Below are 16,191 nucleotides of genomic sequence, written 5' to 3' on the forward strand. Positions count from 1 at the left end.
GTACTGTCTGTTCTCTATAACAGTTGGGTCTCTCCGGTTGTGTCTGTCCAGTTGCGTCTGTCTGGGCCCATAACAGAACCTGCTGAACATGCCCAATCTGAGCTGCCTTCACGCAGCCAAACAAGTTAACAATTTAACATGGCTTGGCTGTATTTGTAAAGACAATTGAATTAAGTCATAATGCTGCCAGTTCTTAATCCTAACACCTAACCCTAATCCTAATACCAAACCCTAATCCTAATGCCTAACCCTAAACCTAACCCTAACACCTAACCCTAATCTTAATCCTAATCCTAATGCCTAATGCCAACCTAAAAACCAGGGGCTGTGAGGGCTTCAGTTACCTACATTTTCAACCAAAATGAGGGTAATATCCCAACTGACTGACTGTGAACAGCCCAGCTCAACAGGCGATATGACAGCTGCACGTTCACAGTCTACCTCTGGTAATAGGCACCTTCAGGTTTCACCTTCTGAAACTGAGAGCACTCATAAATGTGTCTTAGCCCTTTTTCCTGTCAGCTATAAAACAATCATCAACTTTTCCAAGTCAGGCTGGCCAGGATTTCCACAGTTATTACACCCCAAAGCCCTGATACGTTTTTACTAAGCCGGACAGTTTAATCTGCGACCCACTCCACTGATTAAGCAGTGCTTACGGGCCCTCGTCTCCACACGGCACTGGCCTCTCAGAGCCCCTCGGACACAGAGCAGCCGTACTGAAGAGACGGGCCGCCACAGATCACATCCGGGATTAGTTAGGAAAATAAACTTGCATCTGCTTTCTCTCCCCTCCAACCTCCCAAATGTCTTTGTGGGTTTGATTTGACTACCATGTGTTGTGATCAGTAAAAGGTCCTGGTTGAAGTTTAAGAGCATTCATGAAATTCTGTGGACTGTGGGTTTGTCTTGAGCCACCCACGCTCCCAGCGAGTGAAATGGATCTGTTTTGATTCGGAGGACCCTGACAATGTCAAAGAGCTGGAATGAGTTGGTAGTGCACACCTCCGAGCGTGCAGGGACAGGACAGAGTCGTGTGAGGTCTGGCTGGTGGTGAGCACATCTTCCTGTTCAAGGGGAGTGAAACACTAACCATAACCTCAGAGGAAGACAAAAGGGGCTTCAGCACGGTGTATGGTGTGACCCGTGTGTGTGTGTGTGTGTCTTACCTCATTGACCTGCTGTTTGTCCAGGTGAAATATCTGACCAGAGCTTGTGGCGGCGATCTCCTCATACACTCTGTAGCCGGGCTGGGAGCGGTCACCACAGTCCCCCGTCAAAACAAACACAACCTGCACAGGGAGTGAGAGCCATGAGTGTGTGTGTGTGTGTGTGTGTGTGTGTGTGTGAGGGACAGAGAGAGAGGGATGGATAAAGGGTGTTTCTAAGTTGTTTGCTCTTGTTTTTTGGCCGCCTGAGAACCCTTTTAAGAAATGTTACACTAATCATTTTAATGCAATTATTCCTTACAGAAGATCAACAGGATGTGAGCTTGTAGGCAAAATATGTCCTTGGGTCATAGCGTTGCAAATCACAGAAGATTAACGTTTATGCAAATCATCATGCAAATATGTTTCACACAAATACTCGCACACCGGTGCATCTGACCTGGGACTGACGCAGCTGCACCAGCTGAAGCACGTCTCGTCTCAGCCGGTAGTCCTTCGCACGAGCGTCTGTGAACACGTAGATGAAGGAGCCAGGCAGCGAGACCTCCAGCGCTGTCTTAATGGCTCCCACACTCATCTCAGGACAGTCGCCACCGCCCTGGAGAAGCAGGCACTCCATCACTCGAATGTTGTTAGAGTTGATAAAGTGTGTGTGTGTGTGTGTGTGTGTGTGTGTGTGTGTGTGTGTGTGTGTGTGTGTGTGTGTGTGTGTGTGTGTGTGTGTGTATGTGTGTACGTAAGTGTGTACGTGTGTTCGAAGTCACAACAGATTACTTGAATCTAAGCATAACCCTTTAGGTACAACTTACAAAATCAGATAACAATACTCAGTAATTCACAAAAGCAATGTGTAAATACAATATGTCTAAGTGTGTTATCTGCATATGGTACTAAAGGTCCTGAGAGGTGCCCACCTGGACAAACAGCTCTTGGAGGTCCTTCTGAAACTTTTTCGGGTCTGTGGTGATGGACACAGGGCCGATATCTGTGGTGATGGACATGGGGCAACACAGATCGTAGCATCAGCTAGCTTTTCAAAATGGTCAAAAACATCCCCACCAAAAGAGGGCATCACACTAAATGTGGCAGTAGCACTTGTGCAGCACGCATATTCTGGTTCTTGCACTTCTGAAGTTCACAGTCTTTTACAAACACAGGTAATGTTTCAGTGTTAGGGCTCTAGTGTTTCAGTGTTAGTGCTCTAGGGTTTCAATTTTAGGGCTTTAGTGTTTGAGTGTGTTATGGCTCTAGTGTTTGACTCTAGTGTTTCAGTGTTAGGGCTCTAGTGTTTCAGTGTTAGGGCTCTAGTGTTTCAGTGTGTTAGGGCTCTAGTGTTTCAGTGTTAGGGCTCTAGTGTTTCAGTGTTAGGGCTCAAGTGTTTCAATTTTAGAGCTTTAGTGTTTGAGTGTGTTATGGATCTAGTGTTTGAGTGTGTTAAGGTTCTAGTGTTTGAGTGTGTTAGGGCTCTAATGTTTCAGTGAAGACAGACTAAGAACATATGCCGATCCTCAAACAGTCTCTCCCATACAGTCTCTCTCAAACAGTCTCTCTCAAACAGTCTCTCCCATACAGTCTCTCCCATACAGTCTCTCTCAAACAGTCTCTCTCAAACAGTCTCTCCCATACAGTCTCTCTCAAACAGTCTCTCCCGTGTGTGACTTCAGCACGCATTTGATTTCAGCCCAGATGTTTACTGCTATGATCATCATGCTGTCCAGCACTCTGCTCTGTCTGCACAGGAAGCTCCTCTCTCACACGGGGCTTAATGAGTGTGTCCTGCTGCCGCTTGATGCAGGACTCGGATCATTTCTGAAGTCTCAGTGCCTGCAGGTCCTACACGTCCTGCTCGTGACACCAATAATAAAATACGCTTTTTTCTGAGCTGAGGGCATAGCGGTGCAAGGAGGATTTCAAGATAACTGCTCTTTAAATCTACATGGCACCGAGCCAAGGGAATACACAACTCAGGCTCATTTGACTCTGCACAAACGTTTAACAGGGAGATGCAGATACTTTGCTTCAGAGCACAGGTATTAATAGAAGTAACAGGTCATATGGTTAAGTAGCAGTTTATATACTGTAGGGTTAACTAATACTCTACAGGGTTAACTAACATACTGTAGGGTTCACTAACACTCTACAGGGTTAACTAACATTCTGTAGGGTTAACACATGGTTTATAAGGTGCTGTGACAGTTTAGAGGGTTAACACGTGGTTTATAGGGTTAAGAAAGCAAGAACATAAAGAGACTTGTAGGGAGCCAGAAGTAATATAGAACAGACAGAACTAAGCAACCTGCCCTTTTCCGTGAGTCTTAGTCACACAGCATCCGAAGGACGTTCCTTTCACAAACTGCAGAAACAGATGAGGATACACACGTGAAAGCTGAGTGCTTCCTCTCACGTTGTCTCATGTCTCACCGCAGTCTCGTTCTCTTCTCGTTCTCTTCTCGCTCTTTCCCTGCTATCACATCTTTTCAGCAGCCACTCACTCTTTTCATTTGCCTAATTTACAAGGTCTCTACAGAAACCGCATTTTATAAGGTGCAGGAAAGTCTATGGCCTCTAACCCCCCCAGACATCTCTTCTTCCAGGGGGGTTGGGTTGGCTTTTCCGGAGGTTGTGTTTGAGAGGTGGGGGTGATTGGGGTAATTACAAACTACCAAACAACATGTGGTTCTCATCAGCCCTGTTCAGCAGCGCAGACTCATAAAACCACTATTCTTCCATCAAAACTGATCAGATGTTTCTTGGCAAAAGCCTAGTTGAATATTTCACTAAACAGTCACGTGTCTTATGGTCTAAGCGTTTCCCACCACTGGTCCTGGAGCTGTTTTAGTACGTCCTATCTAAGCACATAAGGTCTAGTACCGTGCTGATGAGTCTACTCACGTGTGACATGAGCTGGGAAAGCGGACATTACGGGGGGATTTAGTGCTGAATCAGGTGTGGGAGACGCTATTAGAACAACACGAGAGTCTGCGGGAGGCTAGTCTACCCAACAAAGACCAAGCATGCAGTAGACTTTCAGTCATTCAGTCTTTTCGCAAAACTGCTCATAACCAAGATGTCACATCAAAATAAATGGTTATAAATGAAAATTATGTAAACAGGGACTGCCTGATTATTTTCATGCTGGAAATAGTTTTATGTAATTTGAGATAAATCCGTTTTTTGTTTTTATAGCTGTGTTGACATTCATTGAAATATCATTAAATATATCATTATGTATCATTGAAATACATAACTACCTGGATCGTGGAAAGGTACCAAAACAAAGTTTTTGATGGGTCTTGTCCTGCGGCTTAGAGTCCGCTCCAAGATCCTCGAAGCGCCATCGATCACCTGTTTGAGGTCGTCGTACATAGAGCCGGTGACATCGAACACAAACGCGAGCGTTGACGCGCCGTCATCGGCGCCCAAGTCTCCTTCCGACCGGGGAACCGCTACGGTTGCGTGCGCGCTGAAGCTCAGCGCCAAAGTTAGGAACATCCAGAATCCCATCATCCTGCTTCACGGAACCTTCCCTCAGCGAGGCAAACAAAAGAATGACGAGTTCATCAACCGCTTCGAGTTCACTTTCTTTTAACGGAAACAATAATTATATGGAAAAAGGTCTATATGTGTAAATGTCTGTATTTCCGTTACAATAATTCTACAAGTCCCAATCAGGGTTGATGAAAGCTAGATCATCTGGCTCGCTCCTGACCCATCTTTAGAGTTGTGAACGGGACAAGCCCTTTGTAGGGTAAATCCGTGCGTACCCCTGGAGAGCTGAAGTGCTGAACGCTGGAAATAGGGGCTGGAAAGGGTGTGAAGAGGGACTTGAATCCTAACAACCTGATGTGTGTGTGTGTGTGTGTGTGTGTGTGTGTGTGTGTGTGTGTGTGTGTGTGTGTGTGTGTGTAACTTGACCCAACTATGACATCCAGCCCCATCCCACACACTACTCCATTTTAAAAAACTAGAGTTTTGCATGCGCCGGTATTTCAGAATAACAGAGTACTGTATTCTTTGCACGGCTGCCTCTGTAGTAGTGTTTCCTCTCGCTATGTTCCCATGGTTATTAAGAGACCAGGGTTGTGCTCAGCTGCTGCATTACTAATAATACACACGGAATCCCGCGAGCTCCGTTTCCTCCGGTAAATGAATGGAAGTCAGAGAACTATTATACGGTTTGTAACAGGAAGCACGGCGTCGTGATCCTTATAATGCCGGATTAGGTTTATCAACTACAGACGTTAAACTGAAAGTGTGAGGAACTTTGCGCGGTAACTTCTTTACGCGCTACCTGGATATCAGGGTGACAAATGCCGCTGTCACTCACGAGGAACGCGGGCAGATAACGGCACACATAGCTGGAAAGGGTTGAGCTTCAGTTCAGCAACATAAACAACTCAAATGATCAAAATACAGTGCTATTCTTGTGATCGCTTATTCATTTATAAAGTCGGTTTCACTCTCCAGTCTTGGACATCTAGACCAGGCATTTATCTCGTTTTTAAAAATGAAGATTTATCATATTGTTATGTTATTTTACATTAGAAGTGTAGGTGTGATTTTAGAACATCTTAGTTCACACGAGCATGTAAGATTAGCAGATGATTACTGGTCTGTGAGGGAAGGTGACGTTTACACTAGAATCTGCGTTTTCAGCCATAAACTCAGTCAGGCAAAAGGAGGAACGGTGGCTGGGTGGAGGAGGTGGAGGAGGGGCTGTGAACCCCCACCCCCGGAGCAGGCTGGTTGACTCAAACACACTCTCCGGGTCTAAGGAGGATGTCACTTATGAATGACACATGTATCTGCACTCCTGTGCCCTGCTACAAAATGCTGCCATCTACACAAGCCATGTGCTGGCTAACGGTGAAGAGACATTCAAAGGAATCGGAGACATTCAAAAGAGTCAGAGACATTCAAACAAGTCATAGACATTCAAAAGAATCAGAGGTTTCAGTGAACAGAGGAGACAGCGGGTTTCAGCTCCTCAGACCTGTTCCAAATGTCAGCCTCAACCACCATGGGAGAATCATGCCAACAGGCAGTTTCAGAGAGTGCAGCCTCAAGTCTACAATGAAAAGAGGGTAAGAGAGGGTAACTGAGGGCAACAGAGGGTAAGACAGGGTAAAAGAGGGTAAGACAGGGTAAAAGAGGTGTGACTCAGCAGAGCAGCTGGACAGATGGCGTAAAGACGGCCTGTTCCTGAGCTCTGTGATGAAGCAGATGTAATTACCTACATGTCCGTGGCTGTAGGCAGACGGGTCACACTCCAGCCCTGCCCACGGTGCCCTGCAGCTCAGCCTAGCAGATGTGTCCTCAGAGCAAGAGCCAACGTGTCTCTCTCCAGCACAGGAGGACAAACCCTGTACAAGAGCCTAAGCATGTTGAGAGCGTGTGAAATAAACATGTGGCCAGTGGGTTAATCAGTTTGAGTCACTCTGACTACTATAAAAGTGCATGATAAATTAAATAATAAATAAATAAATGTGAGGTGAAACGAGGAGGTGAGGGGGAGGTGGAGGTGAGGTGAGGTGAAGGAGAGGTGAGGCTAGATGAGGTGAAGGGGTGGTGGAGGTGAGGAGGTGGTCAGGTGAGGTTAGATGAGGAGGTGAGGTTAGATGAGGTGAGGTGAAGGAGAGGTGGAAGTGAGGTGAGATGAGGTGATGTGGAGGTGAGGTGAGGGGGATGCAGGGGTGGAAAGTAACTAATTACATTTACTCACATTACTGTAATTGAGTACTTTTTATGAGTAATTTGTAATTTTCTGAGTAGTTTTTGAAATATGTAATTTTTACTTTTACTTGAGTACATTTTGACCCAAGTAGTTTTACTTCACTACATTTGAATGCCCTCACATTACTGAGTAAAAAAATATTGATGGTAAAAAATTAAATGCAGGCAGAAATTTAAACTTCCTAGAACTGAAGGCCAATTGTATGGCCTTGCATTGCGCGCGCCCTTTCCATTGTCTCGTAATCAGGTCATGATCTGGTGCACTTTTTTCCAAAAGGATGAGATTGTTCTATCTTTAAATCTTTTATCTATCAGGTTCTGCAGGATCCTGTGGACATTTTATTGTGAAAAGTGGAATCCTGTGGGCACTGTATTTTGAATAGTTGGATCCTGTGAGTGTTTTAAATAGTGGAATCCTGTGCGCATTTTGTTTTATTTTGAGGTGTAGGATCCTGTGGTCATTTTATATTTTATTTTGAGTTGTGGCAATTTGTGGGCATTTTATTGTGAATAGTGGGATCCGGTGGGCACTGTATTTTAAATTGTGGGATCCTATGAGCATTTTTTAATTTTTGATGTGGGATCCTGTGGGAATTTTATTGTGAGTAGTGGAATCCTGTTGCATTTTAGTTTGATTTGTGGCATCTTGTGGGCACTTAATTTTGTGTGCATTTTGTTTTTTGAATAATTTGTAATTTAAATTTCTTTATTCTTATCATAGTGTTGTCTGTTGGACAGTAGGACTGAAAATTGTTTGCACTTTATGGTACAGGTTGTGACTGTCCTTGTGCTGTGAGGAAGTATGTTCCTGAGCCCAGCTGATCTTTTTGCAAGTGTGGATATGCACTTAAATACACTTTGAAATTGATTAAAACAACTTTTGCTGAATTTGGTTCATGATTCATCCATGCATTAAATAACTGAAAATAACCAAGTAACTTTTACTCAAATTACATTGTAAATTAAGTAATTTTGTACTTTTACTCTCAAGTAAATTTTGAGATGGGTAATTTTACTTTTACTCTGAGTAGATTTTAGGCAAAGTAATGATACTTTTACTCAATTACAAATTTTCAGTACTCTTTCCACCTCTGGGGGGATGTGAGGTGAAGAGGAAGTAATGGGGAGGTGGAGGTGAGGTGGGGGGAAGTGAAGTTAGATGAGGATCCATGTGGCACACATCCTGTGTTGATTTAAAGGTGAGGAATGTTTACCACACAGGCTGTGTTGGTTTAAAGGTGAGGAACATTTGCCACACAGTCTTATCCTACTCTGGGTGTGTGTTCGGTCTTTTACTGTGAAACAGACGTGTGTTGTGAGCTGTATTGTATTGTGAGTTAATAGCTGTGTTGATCGTGAAAACACTCGCTTGGAGATGTGCCATCTTCTGGTCAGAATGCAACACACTCTAACACGAGTACTATCTTCAACAAAATCAGAAAATAGAGTCTGCATACTAGTGTGGTTAGGCAGCATATTAACTTCTCAGTGGTGGCTAAGCATCCTTCTCCTGTACTCCTGACTGAGGTGTTTTCACTGGTGGAGCTGAACACTGCCAGCAGAGGGCGATCTCAGCTATGCTGGCGAATGGCTTTGGTGTTTAGGCTATGGACAACGTTACACTTCCTCTGAGCTGTGTTTGAGTCTGTACTGAGAAGATCCAGGAGCCAGAGGAGCTGGGTGATGGCCAACAGTGGTCTGAACCTCTGGTGGTTAAAGGGTTAAGTCCTCTAAAAGAAAGGCAGAGTAATCAGATTATGTTACTTTAACACAGCAATCCTTTGATAACACAGTAATCCTTTGTATGATATCACAGTAATCCTTTTGTATGACGTTAGATTCATTTATCATTCATCAGTAATCTGTAAGAGAATGCCTTTTGGAAGAGACTGTGCGAGCCGTGATGATGTGTGAGATGAGATTGGCTCGGCTTCTCATCCGGACACGCGTCATCCTCCCCGAGGAGAGAGAGCTGCACATGCCCTCCTGGCTGGATCTCCTGTGTCTGCTCCACGGTGCTGTCCAATAAGTGCACACAGACGCTCACACCTCCTGCACACGCTACACACCTCCACCACACGCTACACACCTCCGGCATACGCTACACACCTCCACCACACGCCACACACCTCCAGCACACGCTACACACCTCCGGCACACGCCACACACCTCCGGCACATGCCACACTCCTCCACCACACGCTACACACCTCCAGCACACGCTATACACACCTCCTGCACACGCTACACACCTCCACCACACGCTACACACCTCCAGCACACGCTACACACCTCCAGCACACGCTACACACCTCCACCACACGCTACACACCTCCAGCACACGCTACACACCTCCACCACACGCTACACACCTCCAGCACAGGCTACATACCTCCAGCACACGCTACACACCTCCACCACACGCCACACACCTCCTGCACACGCTACACACCTCCAGCACACGCTACACACCTCCTGCACACGCTACACACCTCCAGCACACGCTACACACCTCCTGCACACGCTACATACCTCCACCACACGCTACACACCTCCACCACACGCCACACACCTCCAGCACACGCTACACACCTCTTGCACACGCTACACACCTCCACCACACGCTACACACCTCCTGCACACACTACACACCTCCACCACACGCTACACACCTCCTGCACACGCCACACACCTCCACCACACGCCACACACCTCCAGCACACGCTACACACCTCCACCACACGCTACACACCTCCACCACACGCTACACACCTCCTGCACACACTACACACCTCCACCACACGCTACACACCTCCTGCACACGCCACACACCTCCACCACACGCCACACACCTCCTGCACACGCTACTCACCTCCTGCACACGCCACACACCTCCTGCACACGCCACACACCTCCTGCACACACCACACACCTCCACCACACGCTACACACCTCCTGCACACGCTACACACCTCCACCACACGTTACACACCTCCTGCACACGCTACACACCTCCACCACACGCTACACACCTCCAGCACACGCTACACACCTCCAGCACACGCTACATACCTCCAGCACACGCTACACACCTCCACCACACGCCACACACCTCCTGCACACGCTACACACCTCCTGCACACGCTACACACCTCCAGCACACGCTACACACCTCCTGCACACGCTACACACCTCCGGCACACGCCACACACCTCCGGCACACGCCACACACCTCCGGCACACGCTACACACCTCCAGCACACGCTACACACCTCCTGCACACGCTACACACCTCCGGCACACGCCACACACCTCCGGCACATGCCACACACCTCCACCACACGCTACACACCTCCAGCACACGCTATACACACCTCCTGCACACGCTACACACCTCCAGCACACGCTACACACCTCCAGCACACGCTACACACCTCCTGCACACGCTACACACCTCCACCACACGCTACACACCTCCAGCACACGCTACACACCTCCACCACACGCTACACACCTCCAGCACACGCTACATACCTCCAGCACACGCTACACACCTCCACCACACGCCACACACCTCCTGCACACGCTACACACCTCCAGCACACGCTACACACCTCCTGCACACGCTACACACCTCCAGCACACGCTACACACCTCCTGCACACGCTACATACCTCCACCACACGCTATACACCTCCACCACACGCCACACACCTCCAGCACACGCTACACACCTCCTGCACACGCTACACACCTCCACCACACGCTACACACCTCCTGCACACACTACACACCTCCACCACACGCTACACACCTCCTGCACACGCCACACACCTCCACCACACGCTACACACCTCCTGCACACGCCACACACCTCCGGCACACGTCACACACCTCCGGCACACGCCACACACCTCCAGCACATGCTACACACCTCCAGCACACGCTACACACCTCCTGCACACATAAAGCACCTCCGACCCATGGTCCTACAGTCTCCATGACTAGGTTGCATGTAGCTCACCAACATCTGGTACATGGCATCAATGTTAAACGTCTCATCATTAGTAATTTAGCCATCGTTACTGAGGTCATAGAGCCTAAAGGCTCCTGCAGACACATTACACACACACTACACACACAGCTTGTGTCTGATCTGGTTGGCGATGGATTCTGTCTCTGTGAATCACCAGTGTGGAAACCATCTGAAGTTGCTTGTGTGGGACTGGATCTGTGTGGATGTGTGCAGGGACTCGTGCTGAAGCTTAAACAACATTGTAATCCAGGCAGAAGAATAGTCCTGTGGGAGACGATATTAGTGAGGAGATGGGAAGGCAGTGCTGTGGGTCTGTGCGTGGTGCTGTGGGTCTGTGCGTGGTGCTGTGGGTCTGTGCGTGGTGCTGTGGGTACGTGGGTGGTGCTGTGGGTACGTGGGCGGTGCTGTTGGTATGTGGGCGGTGCTGTTGGTATGTGGGCGGTGCTGTGGGAATGTAGGCGTTGCTGTGGCTATGTGGGCGCTGCTGTGGGTATGTGGGCGGTGCTGTGGGTACGTGGGTGGTGCTGTGGGTACGTGGGCGGTGCTGTGGGTACGTGGGCGGTGCTGTGGGTATGTGGGGGGTGCTTTTGGTATGTGGGCGGTGCTGTGGGAATGTGGGCGGTGCTGTTGGTATGTGGGCGGTGCTGTTGGTATGTGGGTGGTGCTGTGGGAATGTAGGCGTTGCTGTGGCTATGTGGGCGGTGCTGTGGGTATGTGGGCGGTGCTGTAGGTATGTGGGGGGGGGGGGGGGGGGTGTTGTGGATATTGTGGGGGGGGGTCATCCCAGACTAATGTTCTCACGAAACACCTGCAGGCCACACCACAGACACCACAGGTCTCCCATTTAGTGCGTATTTGTATATTTGTCTGTGTGTGTGTGTATGCATGTGTGTGTGAGCAGTGGTGATGTATATATGTGCATGTGAGTTTGTATGTATATATGTTTGTATGAGTAATGATGATGATGATGATGTGTGTGTGTGTGTGTGTGTGTGTGTGTGTGTGTGTGTGTGTGTGTGTGTGTGTGTGTGTGTTTGTTGGCAAAACACACACGCAGCAAAGGGTTTTGTTGAGCAGCAAATGGTTTACAGGCTCTTGATCATGACACAGAAAACAAACCACAGTGTTTGGGTGCAACTGCTAACAGATTTTACCAGGGAACAATAATTCAACGGACCCTCATACAGCCTCCCAGGGAGAAGGAGGGAGGGATCAGGCCGTGACTCTGGGGGAATGTCCACATGCTTGATGAGAGACTACACAAAGAGGCACAGTGGGCCTTAAACAGGGAAGAGAAGTAGAGAAACAAGTGAGGGGTGTGGCCGGTGAGGGTGTGACTACTGAAGGGGGAGGGGCGGTGAGGGTGTGATTACTGAAGGGGGAGGGGCGGTGAGGGTGTGACTACTGAAGTGGGGGGCGGTGAGGGTGTGACTACTGAAGGGGGGGGCGGTGAGGGTGTGACTACTGAAGGGGGGGGCGGTGAGGGTGTGACTACTGAAGGGGGAGGGGCGGTGAGGGTGTGACTACTGAAGGGGGAGGGGCGGTGAGGGTGTGACTACTGAAGTGGGGGGCGGTGAGGGTGTGACTACTGAAGGGGGGGGTGGTGAGGGTGTGACTACTGAAGGGGGAGGGGCGGTGAGGGTGTGACTACTGAAGGGGGAGGGGCGGTGAGGGTGTGACTACTGAGGGGGGGGGGGCGGTGAGGGTGTGACTACTGAAGGGGGGGGGGGGGGCGGTGAGGGTGTGACTACTGAAGGGGGAGGGGCGGTGAGGGTGTGGCTAGTGGAGAGTAAGACAGGATGAGCATAGGAGATTGGGAGGAACCAAAGCAGGCTGTATGTATATCACTACAGATGAGACAGGGTTGTGGTGGGAGGAAGACCAGCAGCATCCAGTAGACCATTGGGACAATCTGGATTAAGCTGTGAACTGTCACACAGGAACCAGGCTGCTGTCTTCTGTGGCCTTTGTCTCCCCCTGGAGGGACACATCATTCACTGCACTTTCTTACACACACACACACACGCACGCACGCACGCACGCACACACACACACAGTATCATTTCCTATGCTGCATTTAGGAATAATCAAATCAAAATCAAATCAAATTTTATTTATATAGCGCTTTTTACAACAGTTGTTGTCACAAAGCGGCTTTACAAGTGCCGAGTCCTAGCCCCCAGTGAGCAAGCCAAGGGCGACAGTGGCAAGGAAAAACTCCCTAGTTTTTTGCATGAGGAAGAAACCTTGAGAGGAACCAAGACTCAGGGGGGGAACCCATCCTCCTCTGGCCGACACCGGTCACCATGACAACAACAACAACAATTTAGACAGAAAGAAGAGAAAGAAAATGAAAAATATGTAATAATGTCCATCATGATGTATGCATCCGGTTAGGCAGGAGGTGGCTGGCTCAGGATGGATCGCTGGTCTCCTCATCTCATTATTCCTCAAACAGGCGGGCAGCCATGTGGAGAAATGAAACAGGGAAAATTAGCTCTGTATGAGGACATATACAGGACAGGTAAAATTATAAACATTTCCAGAGAGTGTGGCAGCAACTCCGGCATTTAGTTAAATTATTACAGCCTAGCTAAAAAGGCAGAACCAGAAGGTAACATAGGCTTGGGGGTATTCTGAGACAATGGCATCCGTCCACTGCACTGTCAACAAACTTGAGTGACCACGAGCAGTGACAGGACGACAGCACCAGCGCCCCAGTCTACCATAAAACCCTTTGTCTATGAACCCCTGGATCTGTACTTTTATCTAAGGGGGATATTAATTATCAAACGCTAAACTAAATAAGTGGGTTTTCAACCTAGACTTAAAGATTGTGACTGTGTCGGAGTCCCGGACGCATTTAGGAAGATTATTCCAAAGCTGGGGGGCCTTACAAGAAAAGGCTCTTCCCCCTGCTGTTACCTTATTAATTTTTGGAACTAATAAAAGACCAGCACCCTGTGATCTTAGTGGGCGTGGGGGTTCGTAATAGGAAATAAGTTCCTGAAGGTACTCAGGAGCAAGCCCGTGCAATGCTTTATAAGTTAATAAAAGAATTTTAAAGTCAATACGGAATTTAACTGGGAGCCAATGCAGGGCTGATAGGACTGGACTGATATGCTGAAATTTTCTAGTTCTGGTCAGAACCCTGGCTGCGGCATTTTGAACTATTTGAAGTTTATTTAGATTCCTATTTGAACATCCTGACAGTAGTGCATTGCAGTAGTCTAATCTAGAGCTAACAAAGGCGTGCACCAATTTTTCCGCATCATCCTGTGATAATGCATTTCTTAATTTAGCAATGTTACGGAGATGTAGAAAAGCTATCCTAGTAGTATTATCTATGTATTTATCAAATGATAGGTCAGAGTCGAGTATGACGCCTAGGTTTTTGGCTACTGTGCCAGGTGTAATGGGGTAGCCTGCGAGATTAAGCATTAGATCTGGAATTTTCTGTTTTGAGGCCTTAGGGCCCAGAAGAAGAACTTCTGTTTTGTCCTCATTAAGTTGGAGGAAGTTTAGAGACATCCAGCATTTAATATCTTTTACACAGGCCTCAATTTTTCTTAAACTGAGTTTGTCATCAGGTTTGGCTGATATGTAAAGTTGAGTGTCATCTGCATAGCAGTGAAAGTTGACACCATGTTTGTTTATAACTGTGCCCAATGGTACCATATATAATGTAAATAATAGTGGTCCTAGAATGGAGCCTTGCGGGATCCCATATTTAACTTTTGTACGTTTGGATGGAATATTATTGAGCTCTACAAACTGATAGCGATTTGTTAAGTAAGAATGAAACCATGAAAGGGCTGTGCCAGAGACTCCAACCCAGCGTTCTAACCTTTCTAGCAAGATCCTATGATCAATTGTGTCGAAAGCTGCACTAAGATCAAGAAGCACTAACAGCGATACATAACCTTGATCTGAAGCAAGGAGGAGGTCATTTGTTACTTTAACTAATGCTGTTTCAGTACTGTGATGGGGCCTAAAACCAGATTGGAACTTTTCAAATATGTGATGCCTATGCAGATATAGGCATAATTGCTGGGCAACAGCTTTTTCTATGATCTTAGATATAAATGATGTGTTTGAAATGGGTCTATAATTAGATAGTACAGTAGGATCAAGATTTGGTTTCTTAATCAGAGGTTTAATAACTGCTAATTTACATGATTTGGGCATGTGACCTATTGTAATGGATGAGTTAACTATAGTTAGAAGAGGTTCAGTTACCGCTGGTAATACCTCTTTTAATAACTTTGATGGAACAGAGTCTAGTGTGCAGGTAGCATAATTTAAGGAAGAAATTATTTTCTCTAATTCTGTTTGTGGGAGTGGATGAAAAGCATCAAGTTTTTCTCCCAGTATGCGATTTAAATCGATGTCAACCAAACCAGATGACATACCAGTTGTATTGCTAATAAAAGGTTTTATATTTTGTCTAATATTCTCTATTTTATTATCAAAAAAATCTATAAATACATTACTAGTGAGGTTTACTGGAATCTGAGGTTCTGCGCCTGCTTGATTTTTTGTAAGTTTGGAAATAGTATTAAAAAGAAATCTAGGATTGTTTTTATTTTTCTCTATCAGTGAGGCTAGGTATGCTGAGCGTGCTTTAGCGAGTGCCCGTTTGTAGTCAATGATGCTATCCTTCCAGGCACAGTAGAATACTTCCAACTTAGTAGATCGCCATTTACGCTCTAATTTACGTGCTATTTGTTTTAAGTTTCTAGTTTGGTCAGTGTACCACGGAGCGAGTTTTTTAGATCTAGTCTTTTTATATTTGAGTGGAGCTACTATATCTAGAGCTGATCTGCAGGTATTCTCTAAGTAGTTGGTTAGACTGTCTAACTCTCCTGGATAGGATGGCGAGTGGGCTAGAGCAGTTAAATCAGGGAGGGCTTCAATAAACTGTGTTGATGTTAATGAATTTATCGAGCGCTTTATACACTGCCGAGGAGACGGGCGGGTATTTATGTTAAGATGAATCTCAAATTTGACTAAATAGTGATCAGAGATAGCTACGGTTTGCGGGAGTATATTTATATTATCTACGAATAATGCATCAATCTCCACTTCCCCCTATAATTAACCTCCACCTCCCCCTATAATTAACCTCCACCTCCCCATAATTAACCTCCAACTCCCCTATAATTAACCTCCACCTCGCCTATAATTAACCTCCACCTCCCCTATAATTAACCACCACCTCACCTATAATTAACCACCACTTTCCCCTATAATT

General features: G+C 46.9%; 1 protein-coding gene across 1 annotated transcript in view; it reads right to left on the bottom strand.

The window, feature by feature from the left end:
- Positions 1 to 4,963, bottom strand: part of hmcn2 (hemicentin 2) — a 51,903-nt gene extending 46,940 nt beyond the window's left edge. Inside the window, exons 1-4 of the mRNA XM_077003257.1 lie at positions 4,421 to 4,963; positions 2,084 to 2,154; positions 1,609 to 1,767; positions 1,170 to 1,292 (exon numbers count right to left, since the gene is read on the bottom strand). Of these exons, the coding sequence (XP_076859372.1) occupies positions 1,170 to 1,292; positions 1,609 to 1,767; positions 2,084 to 2,154; positions 4,421 to 4,676 (609 nt within the window). The 5' untranslated portion in view covers positions 4,677 to 4,963. The remainder of the gene's footprint in view (positions 1 to 1,169; positions 1,293 to 1,608; positions 1,768 to 2,083; positions 2,155 to 4,420) is intronic.
- Between the last annotated feature and the right edge of the window lie 11,228 nt (positions 4,964 to 16,191).

Source organism: Brachyhypopomus gauderio, chromosome 4 (genome assembly GCF_052324685.1).
Source record: "Brachyhypopomus gauderio isolate BG-103 chromosome 4, BGAUD_0.2, whole genome shotgun sequence".
Classification (NCBI taxonomy): domain Eukaryota; kingdom Metazoa; phylum Chordata; class Actinopteri; order Gymnotiformes; family Hypopomidae; genus Brachyhypopomus; species Brachyhypopomus gauderio.